This window comes from Balaenoptera borealis (assembly GCF_965194805.1).
Source record: "Balaenoptera borealis genome assembly, chromosome: 20".
Classification (NCBI taxonomy): Eukaryota; Metazoa; Chordata; class Mammalia; order Artiodactyla; family Balaenopteridae; genus Balaenoptera; species Balaenoptera borealis.
The window spans coordinates 11,839,525-11,866,717 of record NC_138879.1 but is presented as its reverse complement, the minus strand read 5'-3'; the positions used below and the strand labels follow the sequence as shown (position 1 = coordinate 11,866,717).

Sequence of the window (27,193 nt, the reverse complement as noted above, 5' to 3'; positions counted from 1 at the left end):
TTTAGTTGTGGCATGCAGAATCTTTGGTTGAGGCATGTGGGCTCTTTTAGTTGCGGCATGCAGGATTTAGTTCCCTGACCAGGGATCGAACTTGGGCCCCCTGCATTGGGAGCATGGAATCCTGCACGTCTTCCTCTAGACACTGCTTTAGCTGCATCCCATGAATTTTGATACATTTTATTTTTATTCAGTTCAAAATATTTTCTAATTTCCCATAAGACTTCCTTTTTGTCTGATGGATTATTTTAAAATGTGTTTTTTTGTTATTACTACTTTAACTCTGATGTAAGAGAACATATTTTGTGAGACTTCCATTATATTGTTAAAGATTTCAAACTTTTGTTAAAGTTTGTTTAGTGGCCCAGAATATAGTCTATCTTGGTGAATGTTCCATGTACGCTTGGTCTAGAGAACTACAGACCAATCTCCTTCATCAACATAGATTAAAATTAAAATTCTCAACAAAATATTACCAAAACAGGGCTTCCCTGGTAGCGCAGTGGTTAAGGATCCGTCTGCCAATGCAGGGGACATGGGTCCACAGAGTAGGATCCCACATGCCGTGGAGCAATTAAGCCCGTGTGCCACAGCTACTGAGCCTACGCTCTAGAGCCTGCAAGCCACAACTACTGAAGCCTGCGTACCTAGAGCCTGTGCTCCGCAACAAGAGAAGCCACCACAATGAGAAGCCCGCGCACCACAACGAAGAATAACCCCTGCTTTATGCAACTAGAGAAAGCCCACGCGCAGCAACGAAGACCCACTGCAGCCAAAAAATAAAAATAAATTAATTAATTAAAAAAAATAAAATTAACGAAACAAATCCAGCAATATACAAAAAGTAATACATCACAATAAGTGGAGTTTTTCCTGGGGAAGGAAGGCTGGTTCAACATCTGAAAATCAATCAGTGCAATTCATCATATTAACACACTAAAGGAGAAAGAATCACATTATCATTTTACACAGAAATAGCAAGAGATAAAATTCAACATTCATTCATGATTTTTAAAAAACTCAGCAAACTAGAAATACAACAATTTCTTTCACCTGGTAAAGGGTATCTACAAAAATCCCACAGCTAACACCATACTTAATGGCAAAGGACTGGATGTTTTCCCCCTAAGACTGGGAACAAGGCCAGGTTGTCCGCACTCATCACTTCTGTTTAGCATTGTCCTGGAAGCTCCAGCCACAAAATAAAACAAGAAAAAATCAAAAGGCAAACACATTGGAAAGGAGGAAATAAAACTGTTTCTATTCACAGAGAGCATAATTGTCTATGTAGAAAATCACGTGGAATCTACACAAAACCCTAAAACTAATAAATGAGTTTAGCAAGAACACAGGCTACAGAGTAAATTATACCATGAACTGTATTTTCGTATACTGGTGATAAACAATTGGAAAGTGACATTTAAAAAACTGTTATTTATGATAGGGCTTCCCTGGTGGTGCAGTGGTTAGGAATCCACCTGCCAATTCAGGGGACATGGGTTCAAGCCCTGGTCCGGGAAGATCCCACATGCCACGGAGCAACTAAGCCCACGCGCCACAACTACTGAAGCCCACGTACCTAGAGCCCATGCTCCACAAGAGAAGCCACCGCAATGAGAAGCCCGTGCACCGCAAGGAAGAGTAGGCCCTGCTTGCTGCAGCTAGAGAAAGCCTGCACGCAGCAACGAAGACCCAACACAGCCAAAAATAAAAATAAATAAAATAAATTTATTTTAAAAAAACAAAAAAACCCACTATTATTTATGATAGCATCTGAAAAATGAAATAATTAGGTACAAATCTAAAAAATATATGTAGGCTCTGTATGATGAAAAATACAAAAGACTGATGAAGGAAATCAATGAAGACCTACATAAATGGAGAGCTATACCATGTTCATGATTGGAAAATTTTACTGTTAAGATGTCAATTCTCCCCAGATTGATCTATAGATTTAACATAATCCCCATCAAACTCCCCCTGGATTTTTTTGTAAATGGAGACAAGCTGATCCTAAAAGCTACAGCCAAAGTCAAAGCAATTAGAATAGCTAAGGTGATTTTGAAAAAGAACACAGAAGGCTCACAGTACCTGATTTGAAGTGTGAGATGGGTGAAAGTTCAGACACAGATCAATGGACCAGTACAGACAGTTCAGAAACAGACCCACACAGATATGGTCAATTGGTTTTTCACAGGTGTCAAGGTAATTCAATGGAGAAAGGATAGACTTTCACCGGATAGTATTGAAACAACTGGAAGAAAAGAGTGAGGCTTGGCCCCATCTCATATCTTACACAGATTTTTTAAAAAATTTATTTTATTTATTTATTTTTGGCTGTGTTGGGTATTTGTTGCTGCACGGGCTTTCTCTAGTTGCAGCGAGCGGGGGCTTCTCTTCATTGTGGTGCATGGGCTTCTCATTGCGGTGGCTTCTCTTGTTGCAGACCATGGGCTCTAGGCATGTGGGCTTCAATTGTTGTGGTGCATGGGCTCAGTAGTTGTGGTTCACAGGCTCTAGAGCGCAGGTTCAGTAGTTGTGGCACACAGGCTTAGTTGCTCCGCGGCATGTGGGATCTCCCTGGACAAGGCCTCGAACCCATGTCCCCTGCATTGGCAGGCAGATTCTTAACCACTGCACCACCAGGGAAGCCCCTCTTACACAAAATTTAAAGTGAGCCACAGACCTAAGTGTAAAACTTCCAGAAGAAAACCTAGCAGAAAATGTTCTGTCCTTGGATTAGGCAATGGTTTCTATGAGATACAAAAAGCTCAAACTGTAATAGAAAAAACTGGGTGTCACTGAAGTTGAAGAACTTCACTTTGAATGCCACAGTGAAGAGGACAAAAAGACAAGCCACAGACTGGAGAAGATGTTTGCAAATCACAGCTCTCAGGAAGGACTTGTATCAAGAACATATAACGAACACTCAAAACTCGATGATAAAACAAAAACCCAGTTTACAAAGCTGGCAAAAGATTTGGACAGACACCTCACCAAAGAAGGTATATGAATATAGGGCAGAGAAGCCCATGAATAGATTTTCGACATCATTAGGGAAATGCCATTGAAGACCACGTGGGATACCACTACACACCTATTAGTATTACTTAAAAATAATAATAATTAAAAAACCCAGTAATACCAATTGTGAGAGCAATGGGGAGCAACTGGAACTCACACGCTGCTGGTGAGAATGTAAAAAGATACACTTCCTTTGGAAAAGTTGAGCGGTTTCTTAGAGAGTTAAACATGTACCTACAATACAATTCAGTAGTCCCCTCCTAAGTATTTATTTACCCAAGCGACATGAAAACTTATGTTCATACAAGAGCCTAATAGTGAATGTTTACAGCAGTTCCATTCATAATTGTCCCAAACTGCAAACAACCCTATGTCCTTGGGTTGCTGAGTAATAAAGTATGGTTCACGCATACTGTGGAATACTAGTCGGCAATGAAGAGGAACATAGATGCCTCTCACACCGCTAAGTGAAGGAAGCCAGACCCAAAATGCTACACACCGCAGGACTGCATTTCTACGACACTCTGGAAAAGGCAAAATCATAGTGACAGGGGACAGGTTAGTGGTGGCTGGGGCAAGGGGTGGGGAGGGTTTGGCTACAAAGAGGCAGCCCAGGGTTTGGGGAGGGGAGAGAATGTTCTGTGCCTTGTTTGCGTGGTGGTACAACAACTCTAGGCATCGTCAAAACTCAGCTGTACACTCCAAAATGTGATTTTTATTGATATAAATTAAAATTTATTAAAGTAAAAAAGTATGTGATTTGTAAAAGTGGGGCAAAAATCAGCAAAGTGCTGTTATTTTGAAGGGAAAGACGACTTGTTGGTGAGATCAGAAGTTTCATGGAGGAGAGGGGGCTTTCCTGGTGAAGGGATCACAGACCGGTGGAATCTGGCCGAGCAGCGCGGCGCTGGGCGTGCTGGGTCCACCTGAGCGCTGGGAAGGACGCACCGTGCCGTTCGTGGGACACCTAGGACACCAAGGAGGAGAGGCCCTGCCAGTGGGGCCTGTGGACATGGGTTACAATAGGAAACAACCTCCAGGTGCGGGGGTGGAGGTGGGAGGATTAAAACTTTCGAGGAGGCAAAAAAAAAAAAAAAAAAAAAAAAAAGGCATCGTCAAGACAGAAAGGATGGAGACAAAAAGGGCAAAGCCACCGCGCACTGGGTGTGGGAGTCGGTGTCAGAGCCGCCCGAGAAAGGGCACCCTATTGACAGCTTCACATTTCCCCCGAGGCGGGCCTCCCTGGGACTCGCAGGTCTGGACCCCAAAACGGAGCTTTCACGGGGTAGTGGGATCCACGTGTCCAGACGGGTCTCGGCAAGGAGGGAACCCAGGGACCGCGTGGGAGCCGAGGTTCCGCGTGGGATCCGGGGGACGGCGTGGGAGCCGAAGTATGCGTGGGAGCCGGGGGACGGCGTGGGAGTTCGGGGACCCTGTGGCAGCCGCGCAAGCTGGCTGAGCTGGGGTGAAAGAGAAGCTCGGAGCGACCACACACCCCCGGCTGCTCTCCCCACACCCCGCCCCTTTCTCCATCCCTCCCCACAGGCTCCGCCCAGGACCCGCCCCCACTTCTGCCGAGACCCCGCCTCCCGCAGCCAAGTCCAATCGGCAGTCCGCCGCCACCACGGGCCCTCAGCTCTCTGCTGCTCCTCCCACGCCTGAACTTCCCGAAGGACAGCCGAGCGGCCCAATGAGCTCCCAGGACGTCCGGAGCGGGCGGCCGGAGGGCCAATTCGAAAGCGGCGCGGGCAGGAAAGGCGGGCCTCCGTGACGGACGGGGAGGAGGTGCTAGGCTGTTTGCTGGTTGCTAGCTGCGGCTGCTCGCCCGGCCTCCCGGCCGTTTCATTGTCACCGGGCCTCGGAGTCAGCGCCGGGGCCGGGGGCGTGAAGTCGCCGGCCCAAAGCCTGGGCCCCGCCCGTCCCTGCCTGGAGGGCCCCGCGCACCCTTCGCCGTTCGGTCCCGCAGGCCCCGAGTCCCAGGCCCGACCCGCGCAGGTGAGGGGATCCCTGTGCAGGTGGGGTTGCCCTCGCAGTTAAGGGGGGTCCAGGGCCTGCGCAGATGATGGGGCCCGCGCAGGTGAGGGGGTTCCTGGACCGCGCAGGGAGGGGCATCCCGGGCTGCGCAGGTGAGGTGGAACGTGCAGGTGAGTGGGGCCTTGTTCCGATGAGGGCGTCCCCGCGCAGGTGAGGTGGTCCTGGGCCCGCCCAGATGCGGAGGCCAGCGCAAGTGAGGGGGTCTGGCCCTCGCACAGGTGACGGGGTCCACGCAGGTGACTGGGGGGGGGTCCTTATGCAGGTAAAGGGGTCTGCCCAGATGAGGGGGAGGGTGCAGGTGAGAGCCCCTTGGTGCCCCCGCACAGGTGAGGAGGGGCTCATGCCCCAGGGCCGTTGAGCTCCTCCTGCCTTCGCAGGAGGATGGGGTGGAAACCATTCAGCAGTCCGGTCTCACCACCTTGAGCCAAACCACAGAGATGGGGAGCTGCCGGGCAGAGAAGCTGCCTGGGGTCCTGGGACAGCCCATCTTGAGGGGTCCAGGCAGAGGCTCTGGACACCCACCTTCAGGTCCTGGGAGGGACACCTCTATATGCAAGGTGAGGTCTGGCCTGGAGGTTTCCACGGAGAGGCTGTGTTTACCATCCCAGAGCCCTGCACGCTCCTCCTTGAGTGGGCCAGCCGGGGTCCAGCTGGGTGTGGCCAGTGCCTGGAGGAGAAGAGGGTGTTAAATTTCACCCCCACGACCCGACCGGAAATGCATAACTGAGGACACTGGCCTGGTGAGTGGCAGGGACAGCCTCTGCCCTCACGCTGGAGAGTAGGGGCCAAAGCCTCTGCTGTGGGTGTTGGGGCTGAAGGAGGCTGCAGCGCTGGCCTTGGGTGACGATGGTGTGTGCTCGCTGGCCCACCAGAGTCCTCCGTGGCCCAGAGGGCTGTGCTCATTCCTCTCTGGTCACTCCTGGTGCCGGCTCACCCCCTCTTGTTACCTGAACACCTGCCACGTGCCCGGTTCTGCGGCTGCATGGTCCCCACCCTCATGGACCTTACATTCTTACAAGGGCATCAGGCAGTGCACAGACCAACCTGTGTGGGCAGGTGGTCAAGTGAAGAAGAATGAAACAGGATGAGGGATGAAGAGTGACAGCGACAGGCAGCCCTCTGAGTGAAAGGGGGCCTCGTGACATCCCAGGGAAGGGTCTCAAGCAGATTGAGGAGGGAAAAGGGAGGCAGTGAGGAGGTCACAGAGATCAGGGTCAGGTCTGAGGGGCATTAGGCATGTGGACTTTATTCTCCCTGCCTGGGAGCCCTCGGAGGGTCTTCACTGGGGGCACAGCCTGATCCGAGATCCGGTTCAGAAAGATCAGCTGTGGCTGCTGTGCGGGGAGGGGCTGGGCCGGCCAGGCAGGGCCGGAGGAGGGCTGCTGCGGTTGTCCAGTTTGAGGAGATGGGGGCTCAGATGGGGGTTGTGGAGGGAAGGGACTGACGGGGAAGGGGCACCGGCTGGGTTGCTGAGGGCCAGGTGTGGAGGTGAGGGAGAGGATGTCAGGACGAGACCTGGATCTTCGGTCTGAGCCGGTTTCAGAAAATGCCCGCCAGCGAGGGGCGCTGGAGGCGGTAGTCAGGAGTCTGTTTGGGTCTGAGGTACCAGGGGCTCCGTGGTTAGCTAAATTGGGAACTAGGGGACAGGGGGGCGGGAGGTATGCCTGTGGGAACCGGCAGCCCATGGATGGTGTTTGAAGCCAGGAGGCCAGAGGCGGTCCCCCAGGATGAAGAGAGAGGCCCAGGGCTGAGCAGTCAGAAGAGGAAGGGCCAGCATGGGACGCTGCAGAGGCGGCCAACCTAGGAGGGGAGGAGGGGAACCTGGACACGAGAGCAGATGCCGCATCCCAGGAGCTCATGGATATTCTGGGTGGTTCTGAGGAGATGGAGGGCGTTCTGTGGTCAGATAAGTTTGGGGGCCCTAACAAACCCCAGTTAGAATATCGCCTGTGGGGTGCTCACCACGCGCCAGCCTCACAGCCGTCTTGTCTGAGCCTCATGATGACCCCTGGGGAGGCACTTTTAAAGGCCCATTTTACAGATGAGGAACATGAGGCCCAGGCGGGTGGAGTACCTGTCACGGGGCGGGGGCTCACAGCCATGACTGCCGCAGCCCCCGGCCACCCCAAGCAGTGCCCCTCCAGGGAAGGTCATCTTGACCCCAGGAGGACCTCCTTTTGCCGTTCATGCTCGGGGTCCCACTCTGCCACTCGCTTCTGCTCCTAATGAGGAGATGGCCACCCAGTGAGGAGGGTGGTGGGCGTGGCAGGCTTCTGGGGAGCTGGGTGGCAGGCAGACTCAGGCGCCCTGGGACCCTGCGGCCGGGCCAGAGGTCATGTGTGCGCACCTGGTTCCTCGGAGGACACCTCCTCGCATCCCTTCTTCCCTGCTCAGGGCCTACTTGTCCACCATGAAAGGCTCCAGGGCCCTCAGTGGCCCCTCCGGCCCTCCCGAAGGCAGCCCGGAAAGCATGGACCTGAGTCTGACAGGCCTCCCTCCGCCCATGTCCCGGCGTCCCAACAGTGCCTCCACCGCCAAGCCCGTCGCCCGCTCCATCTCCGTGGTCACTGGCAGCGAGCCAAGGAGGAAGATGCTGGTGAGTGTTAGGGCTGGGCCTCAGGTCCAGGGGTGTCCAGGGCCCCCTACCTCGGGGTGGCGTCTGACTCCTGGGTAAGCTCCACACCTCAGCAGGCACCTTCATGTCCATCATCCCATGCATCCCTGGGGCCGCCCCGGGGCAGGAAGGACTCCGGCTTGTAGACCAGGGAGCTGACTCACCAAGAGGTCAAGACTGGGGTCAGCTGGCCCCGGGCAGAGCCTAGATCCTGCCAGCACCAAGCCCTCTGTCTCTCCTGTTCCAGCAACATTTGGATTTGTGTGATTCCTCTGTAAACGGGGTTGATGTGTGGGGAAGGAGGAGCTCCTGGTAGCCTTGAGATACCAGGCAGGGCAGGGCAGGCGGGCAGCCGGATGGCCGTGGGAGCTGCGGGACGAGAGCTGCAGGGGGGAGTGAGTGCCCAGGCTCGTTGGTTAGAAGGTGACGAGGAGGATGGTCAGCCTTTGCTGCGGCGCCCGGGCGGGCCTCACACGCTTCCTCTCGGACCTTCCGTCTGCCAGGGGTGAGGAGCTCCCACTTCGTGTGAGAGGCCGAGGACCAGCCCCCGCTCAGCAGGTCAAACCCAGGACCCCCATGCTGCTCCCCTGCCCACCTGTCTACGTGTGACCCAGGAGAGCCTCTCTCTAAATCTGTGTCCAAGCCTGGCCAGTGCTGCGTGGACTGGCGAGGGTCTGAAACCTTGGCCACATGGTTGGTTGCTTCCCTCCTTTTGGCAGGAGGCCCCAGGGCCCGGAGGCTCCCGGGCCGTCAGCAACCTTCGCAGATCTAACAGTGCCACGCAGGTCAACCAGCCACAAGCCAGCCAGGCATGGCCCGGCCCCCTCAGGTAACCTCTGACCCCTCAGGTACCCCCAGCCTGCTCTCTCCTCCCTCTGTTAACCCTTCTCCCAGCTTCACTGGCGTGAGCGCTGGCTGGACGGGGGGCCAGCCCTGGGCGGAGCAGGCGGGACGAGTCTTGGCCCATCATTTCCTGCGCAGAGATGTGGACCTCAAGGCCACCATCCCCCTGCCTGCTCCTCTTCCTTGTCCTTGCTGCGCTTTCCCTGTGGGTGTTGTGGTGGCCACAGGACAGGTGTGAGCACCTCTTCCAGGTGCAGTTGTCAGATCGGGGCTGAGAAATGATATTTTATGCTGTGGGCTGGGGAGCAGGAGTCCCCACCGGTGACCTGGTCCCTCCTGTCCCCTCGTAAGACGACCCCCGTCTGGGTTCCTGGAGTCGGGCTCCCGGGGCCCAGTGACTATCCCTGCTTGCCATCCTCTCTGCGACACAGGCCGGAAGAGCCCCCGGACTTCCTGACACTCTTTGAGGGCAGCCCCGGTGGGAGAAAGAGGCTTGCCAGTCTGAGCAAAGCTTCCAGCGAGAAGGGAGCCACGTGGAACATCCTGGTGAGGCTGCAGCTGAGCTGAGCGGACAGGACGTCACGCGGCCCGTGTCCGTTGGGAGTGACGCCTGGTTCCGGCTTTGTTCTCGCTGCCCCTGCAGGGTGGGCCAGCAGGGGATGGGAGGCATCAGTGTTAGTTAGCCCGCTTTGACCACAGCGGTCAACGTGAGGAGGAGCAGCAAAGAATGTCCCAGCCCTTGGGCCATCCCACCGCTCCCCATGTGTGCGTGGGGCAGTGGGGGCAGGGCAGGGGCCCTGTGTCAGTGGCGTGTGCAGCGAGGTCACAGGCTGTCGTCTATGTGCAGGATGACCAGCCCAGGGCCTTCACCTTGCCACCCGATGCCCAGAGTCCTGGCACCCTCGACGTGCTGGTGGGCCCACGGAGGAGAGAGTGCACGGTGCCCCTGGCCCCCAACTTTACTGCCAACAACAGGTGCGCCGGCTGCAGGGCCACACGGCCCCGCCTACCCAGAGCTCCCGGGGGTGGCCGCTTTGTCTTATTTGTGTCTGGACCAGGGTGCCTCGGAACATTGCTGTGGGCAGGTTGCTTAACCCTCCTGGGCCCCAGGATCCTCATTTATACCAAGGGTATAATGGTTGTGTTTGCCCCCCAGAGTCAGGAGGATTGAGGAATCCAAGATGTGAACCTCAGAGCAGAACCTGCTCAAGAGACGTTGTTGATGTTTGGGGCACACTTCTGTTTTTCCCGGAGTTAAAAATGATCTCTTGTTTTCCTCCTTGGTTCGTTGTCTTTGTGTGGGTCACGTCTTCTCCCAGACTTGACAAGAGAACCTTAGAACTCCCCTCCAGCAGGCCAGCAGGTGCCCTGCCCATCCACCTTCCTCCAGAGAAACGTCTCGGAGCCCTGTCTTCTCTCGCCTGGGTCCAAGCTGGCCGCCCTCCGCTACCCCCTCCCTCCTGGTAGGCCCTCCGTTTCCTCCATCTCTAGGGGAGCACATCCTCCCGTAGATTCCTCAGGAAGAACGTGTGGGAGGTAAAGTTTCTAAGACCACATGTGCCTGAACATGCCGTGACCGTCCCACCAACTGAGAGTTTGGCTGGCGCTGAGTTCTAGATTGGAAAGCTTTCCTGACAACTTGAAGCAATTGCTCAGTTTCCGTGGAGGGCTGTTGTGAATTCACTGCCTTCCTGATCCCCAGTCCTTTCACGTGTCTGTTTTCCTCCCTCTAGAAGCAGTTTGAGTCATCTTTTCATTTCTCTGTTGTGGAAGCTCCCAGGGCCAGGCCTTAGATGTGGTCCTTTCACTCATCACACTGGGCTTTGGTGGCTGGTCCATGTGCACACTTGTGCTGTTTGGTTCTAGGAAATTTCCTCTTGTCATTTCTTTGACAGTTTTCTCCCTTTTCTTTTTCCTGTTCTTTCTGCGACTGCTGTTATTTGCATGTTGGGCCTCCTGGGTTGATTCTACAAAGTTGGCGTCTTCCCTTCTTTTCTTTCTCTTTAGCTTTGGGATCTGCTTTCTGATAGATGCACCTAACTGTGTCTTTCAACCCTTTGCTCACTTTGTTTCTTCTCCTGCAGCTCCTCTTGTTCTCGAACGTCTCTCCATCCTTCCTCTTTCGTAGCATCTTGTTCTTGTTTCATCTCTCACGTGTTTGAGGATTCCACGCAGAGGCGGCTGGAGCTGCCTGCACTGGCTCACGAGACTGACTGTCCTCCTCTGCCCGGCTCTGGTTTCAGGGTGTCTGAAATCAGCCATGGTGGGAATATTGTCACTGACATTGGCAGATGCTGCAGATAAGAGCTTTTCTCTCTAGAGACTTGGCTGTTAAAGATTTATCAGCACAGCCTGACACTGAGTGTAGATTTGTTGAAATGTCCTATTCTTTGCTTGGCCTTATTTCCATCATATTCTGTTTGTTGACCTTTCACATGTGGGTCTTTCCCCAAATGTCTGGAATACTGGCTCTGTCAGAATTTAAGAGGGAGGCCCTAAAAGTTGCCTGGAGGCTTCACTTTGGGGTGATTGTGTGGGGACCAGGCTGCTGTGCTGGGGGCTCCCCACCTGTCTGCGTCTGGGACTTTTCTGTGGGGCTGCCCAGTCTCTCCAGGGAGAGATCCTCCTGTCTCCCCCGCGGGGTTATTTGAGGGCCACCAGTTCTGCGGACCAGCAGGAAAGGGATGGGGGTGTCCTGGTCCAGTGCACAGACTTTCACCTGGAGACCTAGCTGCTTGTCTTCTGCAGGAGGAGGGGCGGGGCAGGACGGGCTTGGTGCCTGATGCTCAGAGTGAGGAAGGGGGTGCAGGCACAGCTGCTGCTTTGGAAGAGCCAGGTGCCCTTGCTTCCTGCACCTCCCTGGATTCTGGGGTGCAGACCAGCCGCCTCGTGGCCCCTGCGGCACCCAGGTTTCCCCTCACTCACTTTGCGAGTCAGTCACCACTGGGCCCTCTGTTCCTCGTCCTCAGGAACTTTGTGGACATCTCTTTGCCGCTGTCTCGTCTTCTCATCCTTGTGTGTTTGTACATTTTTTATTCCTTCTAGAGGGTTTGAGAGGGGCAGAGAGAAAACTGTGTGTATTCCATCCATCACGTGTAACTGGCAGGGGGAGGTCCTTTCTCTGTTGACTGGTCTGTGACCGTTCCCCCACCCTGTCGCAGGCATGTCCAAAGTCAGGGGCCGCAGTTTTCACCCTCAAACCTCGGGTTCTGCTCGGTGGAATGCCCTGGTGGAGCTTTCTCGGGTCCCAAGAAGGGCTCCACCGGCAGGGACACTGAGACGACGCCACAGTGAGCCCTGGCATCAACAGCGTGACTCGGGGTTCTTTCTCAGAGCCTGACCCCCCTGCCCCGGTCTCTCCTGGCAGGAGCAACAAGGGCACCGTGGGCAACTGCGTCACCACCATGGTGCACAACCACTACACCCCCTCGGAGAAGGTGCCGCCCCCCAAGAGCTCCAACCACATGGCTCCCTCCCTCAAGTAAGGCCCTGGCTCCAGCCTTGCACGGTGCATGACCTGGGCCACACAGGCGGGCCCGGGCTCACTCCAGCCTGAGGTCCTGCCGAGGAAGCCGCAGCCACCCCCTGAGTCTCTGGTCCCCGGCTAAGACCAAAGCCAAGGGGGGTCTCGAGCAGGGCTGAGCTGAGCTGAGCAGAGCAGCCCCTAGTCCGTCACCCCCACGTCCACTGCATGGTGTGCTCAGGTCAGGGACGGCCCATGGGTGTCTTGAGTCACCATCTGGCTCTGGGATCCTGTGACATTTGAGACCTTTCTGCTGTTTTAAATGCCGTGCCCATTAACCCTGGGTGCCACCAGACGGGCCCTGGTGGGGGCGGAGTAGGTGACCCTGGCGATGACCAGCAAGTCAGAACGGGGAACAGGACCTGTGGGTGCCTCCTCCCAGGCCCAAGGCCCCAGGACCAGGCCAAGGCAGCTCCCCAGGCTGCAGGCAGAGCCGTCCCCCAGGGGCCAGGAGAGGGGGGCCCTGTCAGGCGGCTGTGAGCCTTTCTCTGCCCTCCCGGTCAGCAACATCATCAAGGCAGCCACAGACGAGGGCGAGGGCAGCAGCCTCGGGAAGCCGCAGAAGAACGCGGCCCGTGGCAACCACACGGTCCAGAACAACTCAGGGGGCACCGCCGGCCAGCTCAGACGGAAGGAGGTGACCGAGGAGGAGGCTGAGAGGTGACCGCAGCCGGGGCTGGGAGGAGGCCTTAGGTACCACTGAGAGAAATTTCCATTTAAGAGTTGTTTTAATATATGTAGGCTGAAAAGACCACACGTACAATTCTTTTTATATAAAACGTCAAGAAAGGCAAATCTGCAGAAACAGAAAGTAGAGCGGTGGCTGCCTGGGGCCAGGGGAGTGCTTTGGGTGGCGATGGAAACGGTCTCAAACCGGATCATGCTGGCGGTCGTACAACTCTGTAAATTTACTAAAAATCATTGAATCGTATACTCAAAATGGGTGAATTTTATAAGTATGTAAACCATACCTCAGTAAATCTGTTCGTTAAAAAAACATTAAGCAGAAAGAAGATATAAAACTGAAAAACTCCAAACAACTGATGGAGCCGCCCCTAGAATCTTGCCCCAGGGGAGCGCGGAGGGTGGGCCTGGTGGGCTCTCCTGCTGCAGCCCCAGGTCTGTGACGTTGTGCCCCATCAGGAACCGCTTAGCGATCAGAGGCTGGGCTTTGAGAGCCTCACCTGTCTGAGCCGTCACCACTGCTGTCCCAGTAGAGCTTGGGACTGGGCCCTGGCAGTGGGCAAGCGGGACGAGCTGGGTGAGGCCCGGGTGTCCCCACCAGGGCTCCCCTCTGCGTGCATGTCCCACGGCCGGTGACTGCTCACGTCCTAGATGGTCCATTAGCACCTTTGCTGAGTGAATCAACAGTGTCCCTGAGAGCCAAGGTGAAGGCTTTGGGTTTAACCCGCTTTACTGTGTATAATTTACGTACAAGACACGCCCCCTTTAGGGCACAGGTCTATGAGTTTGATGCACGTGCAGACGGAACGATGTCACCCCCTGGGATCCCCTCGCACGCTTCCCACCCAGCCCCTTCCAGCCGAGACCCTGGCCACGCCAGCCCGTCCCCTGCAGCTTGCCTTTCCTAGCAGGCCCTGACTAGAGCACCGGCCTGTGGCCTTCCGTGCCTGGCCTGCAGAGTCCCTGGTTTGTTGCTGTTTGTCTGTGAGCAATGTCGCTGTCAGGAGCACACAGTGCTCACGCATAGGTGGTGGGCCTTTGGGTTACTTTCTGTTTCTAGCAATTGTGCATAACCTGTGCGGATGAGCATTTCCATTTCCCTGGGGGACGCTGGCACCTGAAGAAGGGCCACGTGCACAGCCGCCGGCTTCTCTGCCTGCCGGGCCTTCTGGAGACCCGGGGAGGGAGGCCTTGGCTCAGCCGCCTCCATCCTGAGCCCCACTTTCTGGCAGGTTTATCCACCAGGTGAACCAGGCCGCCATCACCATCCAGCGCTGGTACCGACATCAAGTGCAACGGCGCCGAGCCGGAGCCGCCCGCCTGGAGCACCTGCTGGCGTCCAAGCGAGAGGTCAGCGTGTGTGTGTGTGTGTGAGCCACACCCTGAGGGGGCGGGCGAGAATCCCAGGGGTCCAGCTATATGGCAGGGTTTCTCGAACCAGTGGGGGTGAACCTAGAATTGCCCCATGGGTCCCCCCTATCTGGGGGCCCAGTTTCCTCCCTCCTGAGTCACTCAGTTGGCAGGGCCTGGGTGCCAGGTCACCCCTGCTGAAAGGTGGGGTGGGTTTCTGGCTGGGATGCAAAGCCATCTCCCACCTGCAGGAGCCGCTGGCCACCTGGGAGAGGGGGGCTTGTCCTCTGTGGGGCAGAGAGATGGCAGGATGGGGCAACCCCATCTTCCCAGTGAAACCCACCATGGCTCGGCTTCTGCAGGGGCAGCGGCAGCGGCTAGGAGAGGGGACCCTCCTGGACCAGCACCAACAGAAAGAGGTGGCCAGGAGGAAGGCCCGGGAGGAGAAGGCGCGCCAGGCCCGGAGGGCAGCCATCCAGGTGAGGGGTGACCTGAGCCACATGGGGAGCCCGGTGCTAAGGCAGGACCCCCATGTGCCGAGAGCACCGCTGCGCTCCTGGGGGCCCCCCCTTCCCTGAGCCCCTGGGTGTGGGGCCTTGGACAGCACGGCTTGGGGAGGACGAGGGGCCGCCTTCTCCCCTGGGCGGGGTTGCTCACAGGTGCTCCCCACGGCAGGAACTGCAGCAGAAGCGAGCCCAGAAGTCAGGTAACGCTGACCGTGGGCTGCTGAAGCGGCCGGGGGAGACAGGGAAGCCCCAGACCACCCAGGAGCCAACCCTGAGGCCGGGGAGCGCCGCCCAGCAGACCCGCAAGGCCAATAACACTGGTGAGCAGGTCCGAGAGCCCGGAGGCTGCCCTGCCGCCTGCCCACCTCTGCCTCCGGCTCTGTGTGCAGACACCCCGGGTATGGTGACCCCAGGTGCAGCCATCCCTGAAGGCGGACACCCCCGTGCCCAGACCTCCCCATCCCCTTCCCTCAGGGAGGCCCGTGGCTGAGAAGGAGGTGTGGCCTCTGCCAGTGTCCTCTGGCCCCCTGTGCCACTGCCCCGTTTGTGGCTTCCACCTGTGGAGGAGGGGGTGTCGTTCTCAGCAGACGCCAGGCCCTGCTTCTCCACCTCTGCCCCAGTTACTCTGGAGCTGGACACAGGGTCCCTACAGAGCAGCTGCACCAGCTACCTGACCTCTCGCCCCGGGAGGTCAGGGCTCTCCATTGTCCCCGCTGTTCCATGAGGTCCACTGTGGCACGTGCTGTCCCAGGCCTGCATCCCCCTTCCCTGGCCTCTTCCCAAGGGCTCCCCCACGTTCGCTGCCCCCAGGTGGGCTGACGCTGCATTCCGTTGTGCAGGGGCTGGCCTCCGCACCGCGGGCCTGGAGGACCCCTGCCAGCCTGCCCACGACTCGTCGCCAGAGCCCCGGCAGCTTCCAGAGGACAAGCCTCAGGTCTCGGCACAGCCCTTCCTGCCCTCCCTGCCCGGCTTCAGCTCTGGGCTGCATCTGTGCCGGGGTGGCTTGCGTTTGCCCTTTCCCTGCCCCTCCCTGGCTGTGGGGTCACTCACACCAGGAAAGGCCACCCAAGATGGGTCTTGTCGCTCCAGCGGAGGGCTGGGGTCTCAATGGTTGCTCTGGAATCCCGCTGGGTCTTCATGGATACTGGGGTGGGGCCTGTGCAGGCACACAGAAGAGAGCTGGAAGCTCAGAGGTTAGGTGTTGGCCAACGCCTCCAGCCTGAGGGACGAGGAGGCCAGGCCCGGACCCATCTCACCCGGCCGCCCTTTTTGTTTCCCTGGAGGTGGGTTGGGGGGCAAACCCAGTCCCTGTGGCTGAGCGGGCAGGCACCCGTGTGGAGGAAGTCTCACCCCGGCCTCCCCTGCACCGTTCTCTGGTGGTCTCTGCCTCTAATGGCCCATCTGCTGCAGGATGCCAGCTCCCAGGACGTGGCTGGCGAGGGCCTGGAAGCTTTGGGCCCTGCTGGGAGCAGGGCCAAGTCCAGGGCAACCCTGGACGAGCTGCTGGACACGCTGAAGCTGCTGGAGCAGGAGCCTGAGCCGCTGCCCCGCCCCGAGGCCTACCACAAGGACAAATACGCCTGGACCGACGAGGTGACCGTGGGCCTTGCCACTGTCCATGCGGGTCACAGGGGTGCTTTGGGGGCCAGGGAAGTCCACCGGGCTCCTCCCTGCTCTAGTCAGGACGCTAACGAGGGCCAGATGGGACCTTGTTGAACCCCCTTGTCATCCCCGGGCTCACTAAGGTTTAGGACCCCCAGAATAACCCAGGGGTGGAGGTGGGGTGGGCACCACCTCTCTGCCAGTGGTGCCCCCAGGTGATGGATGCCCTGGGGTCTGGGCAGCCTGAGAGGCCCTCCCTCAGACCAGGCCCTCTCCTGCCCCAGGGGGCCCTGAGCAGCTCCTGGAAGGCCAGCCCAGAGTCTTCCGCAGCCGCGACTGCCCCTAATGCTGCGCCCCCTCCCCCCGCAGGAGGACGATTCCAGCTCCCTGACGGCCGACAACCTGGAGAAATTTGGGAAGCTGAGTGTGGCTGCTTGCCCCCGCGAGGATGGGACCCTGCTTTCGGAGGCCAAGCTGCAGAGTATCATGAGCTTCCTGGATGAGATGGAGAAGTCTGGGCAGGGCCCGCCGGCCTCGGCCCCCCAGGTGTGGAGGGGTCTCCAGGGAGGGACGGCAGGTCATCACTAGGTGAGCAGGGCCTGCCTGACACAGCCGCGTCCCCAGGGGCCCATGCCGGAGGAGGGGCTGGGGCGCCTGGAGCCCGCGTCCGAGGTCAGCACGTCGGTGATGCGGCTGCAGCTGGAGGTGGAAGAGAAGAAGCAGGCGATGGTGCTGTTGCAGAGGGCGCTGGTAACGTCGCCGCCAGCGCTGCCTCCGTCCCCATGTCCCCAGCTGGAGCGAGTCCCCGGCCTGCCCCCTGAGGGCCTCATCTCTGAGGGCCTCATCTCTGTCTCATCTCCCGCACCTCCCGCAGGCGCAGCAGCGCGACCTCACCATCCGGCGGGTCAAAGAGACGGAGAAGGAGCTGGGTCGGCAGCTGCGGCAGCAGAAGGAGCACTACGAGGCCACCATACAGCGGCACCTGTCCTTCATCGACCAGGTGGTGCTGCCTGGGAGGCGGGGCTTGAGGGCAGGGCTGTCAGGACCTGAGCAGTCAGGGAGGAGAACGGGACTGGGTTCCAGACCAGCTCGGGCCTCATGGAGATTTCTGGAGCCATTGGCCTCCCCTGTGGGTCTCCTTCTCCTTCTGTAGAAACGGGCAGCATCTTCCCCTGTGGGGACCAGGGCTGGTCCAGTGCACACCAGCCCCATTGGGTGCTGCTCACCAGCCCCCAGCGATGCTCCCCACAGCCGTAATCCTCCCCCCACCCATGGCCGTGCTCCCCAGCCCAGCATGTGGGCGGGCAGCAGGAGCAGGTGGGCAGAGCACATCCAGGGTGGGGTCCAGCCATGTGGGATCACTCAGAGGACCGATTGGTCCTCTGGGGGCCTGGTGGGAGGCGTCCAGCAGGACACACCCTGAACTTTCCTGTGTGTTCCAGACTGTCCGTGTCCCGGGGAGGCCACGCCTGGTCTGCTGGGGCTGGTGGGGCAGCCAGAGCTCCCTTGACAGGGTGGTGGCAGCTTCACGCCCACGCTGTGTTCAGTCAAGCCCCCCCGTCGTGTCCTTTTCTGAGGAAAACTCTGGTGTGGGGTCTGTGAAGAGAGGAAGGAGCCCAGAGGAACCGAGTGGCCTCCCGTGATCATTAGCGACACTCTGCTTGGTGGTCATAGGTGTCTCCAAGTTGGGGGTCTGCCTGGAGCCCTCAGTGAGGCTGGGTGCCATCCTGGGGCTTCACAGAGACCCCTTGGCAGGCAACGGGCAGGCCCTTCTCCACAGGCCAGGTGACGGGGTCGAAAGAATGACCCCCATTCCAGGAAGCTCCTGATGTGGCCACAGTGGGGGGCTTGTAGGCAAGGCACCGTCCCTGCCTGAGCTCCGCTGACACCAGCCAGGTCTCAGGGGGCTTGAGGGCCGGGGGCAGCTGCAGCCCCTTGTCCATGTGTGCACACCCTCCCAGACCCAGGGTCCCGCACAGACCAAGGAGCAGCGGGGTGTTTTGGGATTTGGTGCGCTGGCCCCCCGGATGAGGGGAGGCGGGGTCTCCTGGCCTCACGGGGCAGCAGCTTCACCTCCGCCCCTGGTCGCAGTTGATCGAAGACAAGAAGGCTCTGGGTGAGAAGTGCGAGGCCCTGGTGGCCGAGCTGAAGCAGGGGGACCAGAGGCTCAAGGACAAGGAGGCCCAGATGCAGGAGCAGCACGAGCTGGTGAGCCCCTCGCCCTCCTGACACCTGACCCCAGGCCTGGTGTGCCTGCAGGCCCTGTGCGAGGGACCCCAGGACAGGTGGCCCCCGGAGCCTCATTCCCTGACCTCCGAGCTGCTTCCCGCAAGCCCGGCAAGTGGCAGACCCCGGGGCAGGGGCTGAGGGACTCGCATGACCTCTCCCGTGTCACAGATGAGGAGGTGGGGTTCAGAGGAGGTGACCGAGGACATGCCGCAGCTCTGGTCCCCGGTCAGAGGGACGCCACTTACTACTCCTGGCTTCCGTCAGACAACAACCGCAGCCCCTGGTGCTTCCTGCTTTGCCCGAGGTCACTGTTGAAAGGCCGCCTCCTGATACCCAGGGGATGGCCAGAAGGGGGCTGTCATTTGCATCTTCCCGCTTCACACAGCTCCTCTGTTGACTCCTGTTTCCTTGCTGGTAGGAGATTAAGAAACTCAAAGAACTCATGAGCGCCACCGAAAAAGTCCGCAGGGAAAAGTGGATCAATGAGAAGACCCGGAAGATCAAGGAGATCACGGTCAAAGGTGGGTGCCGCTGTGCCCAGAGCCGCCACTCGGGCGGAGTAATCGTGGGGGTCTCGAGTGAGAACAGTAGTTCCAATTGCACACGTGGCGGAGAGGCTTCCTGGGAAGCAGTGAGACTCAGGGATGCGGCCCAGCTGGCTCGAGGCCGGGAGGCGCAAGGGAGGCTGGCGGCACACGAGCTTGGCCACAGACCAGCGTCCGGACAGAGGGCCTGGTCCAGTGGGGGGGCCTCACCTTCCCTTGGCCGGGCTCCCCTTGCCGGGTCTCCTGGTCTCCTCCAGCTTCCAGGGGAGCGAGCCAGATGGGCGTTCGGGGTGGGGGCCGCCTGCTGGCAGCACAGTCGCTCCTCCCCCACTCAGAGAGCCTTCTGAGGGCTGATGGGGCAGCCCCAGCTGTGTCTGCCCATGCCCGGCCCTCCTGCCCCAGGACACCCTCCTCCCCAGTGACCCCCCTCCTCCAGGGGGAGACCCAACAGGCCAGAGCACCAAGGAGGGAGCCTCGGTGCGGTGGGCAGGGAGAGATGCCGTGGGCACTGGTGGACTCAGCTGTGCTTTGGGCTGGAGCCCATGGAGGGGGTCCCCTGCCCGGACTGCAGCCCTGGTGTCATGGTGGGCAGAGGTCGGGGGTCCCCCACAGTACAGAGGGGTGAGGGGCAGCGCCCCTCCAGTGGTGGAGGAGGGTCCCTGCAGCACGGTCTCCCTCCACGCCCCCCAGGCCTGGAGCCTGAGATCCAGAAGCTGATCGCCAAGCACAAGCAGGAGGTGAAGAAGCTAAAGAGCCTGCACGCGGTGGAGCTGCTGCAGGCGGACGAGCGCGCGGCCCAGCGCTACGGACGCCAGGCGGAGGAGCTCCGCGAGCACCTGGAGCGGGAGAAGGAGGCGCTGGGCCGTCAGGAGTGGGAGCGTGCCCAGCAGCGGTGAGGGTCCCAGCCCTCTGGGGGCGTGGAGGGTGGGGGTGAGGCCTGGGGTGTGCGCAGACCCCCCAGAGCGAACAGCACTTCCTCCGCAGTGGCCTCCCTCGGAGGACAGAGAAAATGGGGGGGTGTAGGACACCGAGGGATGCAGCTGTACTGGGCAGTTCAGTTCTGAGGGACGTGCCCGGGTGGCGGCTGGGGTGGATGGGGCGGGGACTCCAGCGCTCCGGCGGCCCCCACCTCCAGCGGGTCCTGTGTCTGCAGCTTCGAGCAGCACCTGGAGCAGGAGCAGCGGGCCCTGCAGCAGCAGCGGCGGCGGCTCTACAACGAGGTGGCCGAGGAGAAGGAGCGGCTGGGCCAGCAGGCCGCCAGGTACCACGGGGAGGGGCCCAGCCCAGCCCAGCCCAGCCCAGCCCAGCCCAGCCCAGCCCAGCCCAGCCCAGCCTTACCAAACTGGCCTCTGCTCACCTGCAGGCAGCGGGCAGAGCTGGACGAGCTGAGGCAGCAGCTGGAGGAGAGCAGCTCGGCAGGGGGCCGGGCCTTGAGGGCCGAGTTTGAGAAGGGGAGAGAGGAGCAGGAGCGCCGGCACCAGGTCAGCCCCGCCCCGTCCCGCCCGGGCCCCGCCCCTCCAGGCCAGCCCAGCAGCAAAGCACCCACACCACCTGCGGAGAGGGGCCACCACCAGGAGCAGCGCCCACCTGCCAGGGTGGCAGACGCTTGTAGTGCTACGCTGAGCCTGGGTTCACACGACGGGACTCCCCAGCTAGCTCACCACAGACCCTCAGCTTGACCGCAGGCCCCATCCAGGCTCTTGCAGACACTGCCCTGGGTGGGGAGCAGCCAGCAGGGGCTGCTCTCACACTGTCACTTGCCCCCAGATGGAACTGAAGGCCCTGAAGGACCAGCTGGAGGTGGAGAAACAGATGTGGGAGGCCAACTCCGCCAAGAAGGAGGTGGGAGGCCGGTGAAGTTGGGGCAGGGGGTGGGGTCTTCCTTCCCTCTCTCCCCTCCTGCCCGGCACCCCAGGCTTCAAAGCTGGCTTGTAGGCTCCACCTCTGTGGCCTCCCCTCGGGCACACGTGGGTTCTGGCTGCCCAGGGCTGGCGGTGATTCTGACCATACTTGAGTGAGCTTCCAGGTGGGCTCGGGAGAGACCAGGGGGCTGGAGCGGACCCCACTTGATGGTGGCGGGCGTTCCTCACCCTCCCCTCGCCCAGGTAGCTGCTCTCAAAGTTGACAGGCTGACCTGCAGCCAGTGTAAGGGGCCCACGCAGGAGCAGGCTTTTCCTTGTCCTCTCATGCCTTTTACCAGGTGGGCTGTGTCAACCTCTCCTGTCCTGGAAGGAGGCTGTGGTGGAGAGGCACCCGGGGCCACACAAGGCATCAGCCTGGGGACAAAGCCTGAGCAGTGGCCCAGCAGCCATGCTATCCCCCACCCCTAGCCACACACGGAGGGGTCCCCATATCTGTGGGATATGTTCCCAGACTGTTTGCCGAGTTAAAGGGCGTGGCATGTTAAACCTGATGGCAGTTTCCAGGTTGCCTTCCAAGAGGCTGCCCCACTGATGCTCTCGCACCCAGGTGGGGGCACCCGGCCCTGCCCTCAGCAACCAGACGAGGTCCCTTCTTTTATCAGGAGGGTCAGTTTGGCAGCAGACGTGGTCTCTGTGGTCTTAGTCCCGGGTCTCTGAGTGGGGAGAAGCACCAGGCTGTGCTAATGGTTCCCACTCAAGCCCCTGCTGTGTCCCATGCTGGGTCCTGATGACAGGATGTGGCCTCCACCCCTGAGGACAGGTGGGGCCTGGGGCAGTGCGAGGCCTCTCCTTCCCTGCCATCAGGTCATTCCCAAGAGTCCATGTGGCCATCCCTCGGCCTCCTCCACCAACCTCAGCTGGCCCCCCAAACCCTCTGGGCCTCCCCTGCAGGAAGCGTGGCTGCTGAACCGGGAACGAGAGCTGAAGGAAGAGATCCGGAGAGGCCGGGACAAGGAGATCGAGCTGGTCATCCACCGGCTGGAGGCCGACATGACGCTGGCCAGGGAGGAGAACGAGCGGGCCGCTGAGAGCCGGTGAGGCCCCGAGAACCCCGGAGCGAGGCCCAGAGACTGGCAATGGGGCTGCCTCTGACCCTGCTTCTCCCGCCACCAGGGTCAAACGCCTCCGGGATAAGTACGAGGCGGAGCTCTCAGAGCTGGAACAGTCGGAGCGGAAGCTCCAGGAACGGTGCGCAGAGCTGAAGGGGCGCCTTGGGGAGGCCGAGGGGGAGAACGTGCGTCTGCAGGGCCTGGTGCGGCAGAAGGAGAAGGAGCTGGCGGATGTGAAGGCGGTGAGCAGGCGGGATGGGTGGCTGACCGCCAGCCCCCAGCCCCCGCCGTCCGCTCACGCCGTCCCTGTCGTCCCCGCCCGCCACCCCAGGTAAATGAGCAGCTGGCTGGCGAGCGCAGCAGCCTGGCCCAGGTCCTTCGCCAGGAGTTCGCTGACCGGCTGGCAGCTTCCGAGGAGGAGAACCGGCAGGTCAGGGCCGAGCTGGCCGAGCTGCGGACCCGCCAGCGGCTGGAGCTGGAGCAGCTCACGCGGGAGAAGCAGGCGGAGCTGGAGGAGGTTCATGGGAGGTGGGCTGCAGGGCTGAGTTGGGGTCCTGGGGAGCACAGGGCTGGGGGAGGCAGGCGGGACCCTGTGGCTCCAAAGAGGACGCTGGGCCCAGGAAGGCGAGCAGTCTGCGGGCCCTCCTTCCTGCTTCCTGCTTCCTGCCTCCTGCCGATGCAGAACTGGGCCGCATCAGCTGTGGCTGCTCCAGGATCTGTGTTTGAGGCTCTGTCGTCCTCTATGTGGTGCTTCGCCCCAGAGCCTGGGAAGAAGCCCAGCCAACCCCGGCCAGGGCGGGTGCCCTATGTGTGGGTGTCTGGAGAGGAGCTCCCTGGCCCTTAGCCCCCTGGGCCTGGGTGGAGTGGGTGCTATGCAAAAAGGGTGGACACCCTCCACCCCCTACTCCCCCCGCCGCCAGGAGTCCCTTAGTCCTTCCCTGGTCCCTACCTGCCTGCCCTCCGTGGGTGCTCTGCGACGCGGGCGTGTGGTGGGGGCTTCTCGTCCTCCTCTCAGCAGGGAGCCCTTCCCAAGGGGCATGGATTCACATGGGGTCAGCCGTGGGGTCACAGATCCTGTCATTGGCTGCTCCAGGCGGCCCAGTGCCGCAGTCAGCAGGGCTGGGACAAGGTGGGCAGGAGTGGCCCCTCCTGCTCTTCGGGGGATGGAGGCCCCCCACCGGCCACCCTGCTGCACTCAGAGCTGCAGGCCGGCGTGGGGGTCTGGCAGGGGCATCGCACAGAGGCCCACCGCACGCTCCCCCGCAGGGTGAAGCTGGCCCTGGCAAAGAAGGAGGAGGCCGTGAGCAGCCTCTGGAAGCAGCACGAGGTGGGTCCCCACGGCCGGCCTTCCTGGGGGAGCGGGGGTGGCTCGGGCCTGACCAGGATGGACGGCCTGTTGCAGGCCGCGATGAAGAGGGCCGACCACCTGGAGGAGCTGCTGGAGCAGCACAGGCGGCCGTTCCCGAGTGCCAAGTGACCGCCGACAGCAGCAGGCTGAGGGCGCCTGGCAGGAGGTGCTCTGGCTGCCCCTCAGGTGGAGCACCGAGGCTACGTCGTAACAGTAAAGAGGTGTCTTTTAATACTTTGTGTGACCCTGACTTGTCTCTCCTGGGCTGGGGCCTGGGGTGGCGGGGCTGGAGGCTGCTCAGGGCCAGGTGTGAGGTGACCCGGCCTAGCTTTGCTCTTGGCCTGCCCCCCATGTTCCCTGCCTGGCCCTGCGGTTCCCCGACTCAGGCCCCAGTCCCTGAGCAGAGAGAATGGCCCTCTGTTCCAGCCTGGGCCTGGACGAGCCCCAGGACGCTTGTGCCCCCTCGCCGCACCCCTCACCCCTGGGGAAGGAGGTCTGAGCCTCCTCCCCGACCCCTGCACAGGCTGCTGTGTGTCCCCTCCATGGTTAGAGAACTGGCCAGCCTCCCTGAGGGCCTCTCCTTCCTTCCCCCACTCAGGACACCCCCTGGAGGTGACAACCTGGAACCTGTGAGAAATGGGCACTGGACAGGCCCTGCCCACAAGGAGGGTGGAGGCCCATCCTCGAAGGTCTGGGCAGGGGAGCGAGAGGGCAGCGGAGGGGACACTCCCCCTCTGGGAACTCTCCTCCCCCGCCCTCCCGCCAGGCACTCTGTCGCTGCTGCTGCCCTGGCCGAGGGTGCTGGGATCAGGCCACTGGGGAGAGCCGGCGCTGGCCAGGACAGCCCTCCTAATGGCCCAGGCGCCACCCTACTTGTGGGAACGCGCAGGGCTGGCCCTAGTGGAGGTGGAGCCTCTCCTGCGCCCTTGAAAGGCCCTGGGGCTTGGCCTCTCGCTAGCGTGAATCCCGGCAGCAGTCACTCTCGGTCTCAACCACCAGGAGGGCAGAGGTGGACGCCCCATGGGCCTGAGGCAGCTCACAGGAGCGCTGACCCGCAGGCCCTCCCGGCACCCCCATCCCCTGCTTTGGGGTACCGGGGGCTCAGTTTCCTCATCTGCACAGGACGACTTCTTCCTTCCTTCATGCCAGAGCTGATCGCTCGCAGAACCCCAGGCCAGAGCTGGATACAGCAGTGAGATGAGCAGGGCCGCTCTGGGCCTGACCCCTCCTAGGTGGAGTGCCTGGCCTGGTCCCTGGGCAGAGCACATGTGTGCCATCCATGTTCCCTCCCTTATGGGGCTGTCTCATCACCATGAGATGACCGGGCAGAGAGCAGGCCTTGCAGTCCCTCCAGCTCCAACTGGGGCTCCCAGTCCTGGGGCTCGAGGTGAGCAGGGGGTTTGCTTAGTCACCCACAGCGCTCCTGGCCCCCGCCTGTCTCCCCTTGGGACAGCTTTGCTCCTGGAGCCCTTCCCACTGGGCCTGGAGCCCCTCCCAGCTCCCCACCCACTTCAGCCTACCAGCTGTCTCTGCCTGCTGTTCTAAGAGCCAGGCTGGCCATTTGAGGCATTCCTCCTGAGTCCCAGAAAAGAGGTGGGGAGGGGCTGGGCCCCAGGGGCAAGGTCTTGGAGTGAGCTTTGCCAGGGGAGGGGCGGTGGGTCACCAGCTCAGCAGGCTGCGGGCTTCAGATGCTGGGCCTGCTCGACCCTCCCTGAGCTGCGCAGAGGCAGAGGGAGCTAGCTGCTCACTGTCTCCAGGCCAGAGGCTCTGGGGGCAGGGCAGGGACCAAATGGGGGAGAAGCAGCCTGCTCTGGCATGCCTTTGGATGCCCTGATCCACCCCCAAAATGTAGTTTTATCTGAAGCTGTTGTTGGGAGTTTCTAAACTATGGTATTTTTGCAAGTAAGGTTTTCAGCAGATGGGAAGACAGGTACTTGGGGTGACTTTCAGGGAGAGATGGTGGCACAGCCAGAGAAGCAGAGAAATGGATGGTGGTGACTTTCCAATCAGGGAGATGGTGCCTGACTCCCCAGCTCCTGATTTACAGCTTTCCATTCATCTGTCCATTTGTTTGTTCATCCACCCACCCATCCATCCATCCATCCATCCATTGATCCATCCATTCATTCATCTGTTCACAAGGACAGGTTGGGTGCCCTTCTGTACCAGTCTCTGCATCCCTTATACTCCTTCACTTCTGCTGTTATCTGAGCTCTTTGCTTTAATTTTATTCAAGTTTTTGTTGTCACAGATAATTTGCTCCTGACATTAACTGGTTTGGAGCTTTGTGTCATCCTGGGTCTCTGTCCTGCCCATGACCTGCCCATGGGCCTTGTGATGGCATCTCACACGTCCCAGCTGGTGAAAACGTGTCCCTGAGAGGCTACAATGCTGGGGGTGGCGTGGGAGGCCTGCCCCGCTGGACTGTTCCACCTGCACAGTTGTGCCCCAAAGAAGGGGGACTGAGACGCCATTCCTGTTCCCTGGGGTAGGGATAGTGGGCTGGGTGGCGCCGTACGCAGGGGTGAGGGTATCTGTTAGGCCCCAGCCTCCCAAGAAAGGTCTCCTTGGCCTTCTAGCTCCTCTGGTTAATTCATTGTGTTTTTTTAAGTCTTCTGTATCCTTGCTGATTTCTTTCCTACTTGCTCTATCAGTTCCCAGGAGAAGAATGCTAAAATCTCCACCTGTGGTTGTGCATCATCTCTTTTTCATTTTAGTTGCCCCATTTTTGCTTTATGTCTGAGGCTATGTTAGTAGGTGCATACAAATTTAGAGCTGTGTGTCTTCCTGGTGAGTTGACCCTTTATCTTTACAAACTGTCCCTCTTTGTCTAGCAGAGCTTCTTGCCTTAAAGTGTCCTCCATCTGATAGTAACAGCCACACCAGCTTTCTCTTTTTCTCTACCAGCCACAGACAATATGCAGACAAATGGGCATGGTCAGATGTGGTCTGCATTGAGCAGAATTTGGACCCTGGTCCAGAGGGATTACTTTTGCCCTGGTGGCAGTTAGGACAGGGACTTGGGCTGGCTGAGGCTGGGCTCCAGTCTCTGTGAGGACTGGCCTGATACTCCCGTCCTCACTTCTCGCTCCTAGCCCCATAGGAACCACAAGCAAAGACCCTACTCCCTGGCAGGTACTGAACACCCGGGAGACTGCCAGACGCCCTCCTCAGCCGCTCGGCCTCTCCACCGCTGCTAACCAGTTGCAAACCCTGGCAGGGACCCTGTGCCAACGTCAGGCTCACTTCTTGGGTTTTCCTCTCCGGGATCTCAGAACCCATGTCCTTGATGCTTTGCTTGCTCATAATAGACAATAAATAAGCAACTCATATGGTATATTAGGGGATGCGAGTGCTATGGAGAGAATAGATTAAGGAGAATGCAGAATGCTGGGCAAGGTAGAGTGGAATGTGAAACAGGGCGGAAGAGTTGACCTCTTTGGGATGTCACATTTGAGGAAGACATAGAAGGAGATGAGGGAGTTAGACAGATGTCTAGGGAAGAGCATAGCAGGCCCAGGAACATGCAAAGGCCCTGGGGCAGGGTGGTTCCTGGCTGGGGAGCAGTGGGGTGGCCAGTGTGGCTGCAGTGAGGGTGGGAGGGTCTAAAGTCAGGGAGCATGTGGGCATCCCAAGGACTTGGCTCTTCTGCATGAGAGGGGAGCCTCTGGAAAGTTCCAAGTGAAGCCATGGGTCTGACTTGTATTTTAAAAGGACCTCTCTGGCCGTTATATTGAGAACCCACTGTTGGAAGGTAGAGGCAGGGAGGCCAGTTTGGGGGTCAAGGAAGGTAGAGGCAGAGAGGCCAGTTTGGGGGCCAAGGTGGTCATCTGGGCAAGAGCTGGTGGTGGCCCAGATGGTGGGAGAATGGCGCTCTGTATGTTTGAGGGCAGAGCTAGTGGGATTACGTTGCAGGTGGGTGT

At 59.6% G+C, this 27,193-nt stretch overlaps 1 protein-coding gene and 1 long non-coding RNA gene across 4 annotated transcripts; both read left to right on the top strand.

Annotated features, from left to right (window-relative positions):
* Positions 1–4,784: 4,784 nt before the first annotated feature.
* CEP131 (centrosomal protein 131) lies at positions 4,785–23,504 on the top strand. Of its 3 annotated transcripts, none has more exons than XM_082372515.1 (26): positions 4,785–5,016; positions 7,450–7,651; positions 8,389–8,498; positions 8,944–9,058; positions 9,360–9,487; positions 11,880–11,993; positions 12,540–12,695; positions 13,952–14,069; positions 14,432–14,548; positions 14,745–14,895; positions 15,415–15,509; positions 15,986–16,168; positions 16,547–16,723; positions 16,802–16,927; positions 17,052–17,177; positions 18,269–18,385; positions 18,825–18,927; positions 19,642–19,843; positions 20,105–20,212; positions 20,315–20,432; positions 20,719–20,793; positions 21,765–21,907; positions 21,987–22,164; positions 22,254–22,450; positions 23,189–23,249; positions 23,325–23,504. In XM_082372515.1, exons 2-26 carry the CDS (start codon positions 7,466–7,468, stop codon positions 23,397–23,399), a joined length of 3,279 nt encoding a protein of 1,092 aa, XP_082228641.1. In that variant the 5' UTR covers positions 4,785–5,016; positions 7,450–7,465; the 3' UTR covers positions 23,400–23,504. The 3 variants fall into 3 exon arrangements, with proteins under 3 accessions (XP_082228641.1, XP_082228640.1, XP_082228642.1); XM_082372514.1 differs by having other exon boundaries at positions 17,052–17,180; XM_082372516.1 differs by lacking the exon at positions 16,802–16,927 and having other exon boundaries at positions 17,052–17,180.
* A 972-nt stretch (positions 23,505–24,476) lies between these two features.
* LOC309618574 lies at positions 24,477–27,122 on the top strand. Its single transcript, XR_014238527.1, has 3 exons — positions 24,477–24,657; positions 26,366–27,024; positions 27,061–27,122. It is a non-coding gene; the product is annotated as an uncharacterized lncRNA (long non-coding RNA).
* The last annotated feature ends 71 nt before the right edge of the window (positions 27,123–27,193 follow it).

Bases quoted from the DNA above. Each gene is read 5' to 3' on its own strand.
- CEP131 (XM_082372514.1), top strand. From the start codon at position 7,466: ATGAAAGGCTCCAGGGCCCTCAGTGGCCCCTCCGGCCCTCCCGAAGGC. The intron at 18,928-19,641 runs GTGGGTGCCGCT...CACGCCCCCCAG, and splicing joins CAAGGAGATCACGGTCAAAG to GCCTGGAGCCTGAGATCCAG. The intron at 20,433-20,718 runs GTCAGCCCCGCC...ACTTGCCCCCAG, and splicing joins AGCAGGAGCGCCGGCACCAG to ATGGAACTGAAGGCCCTGAA.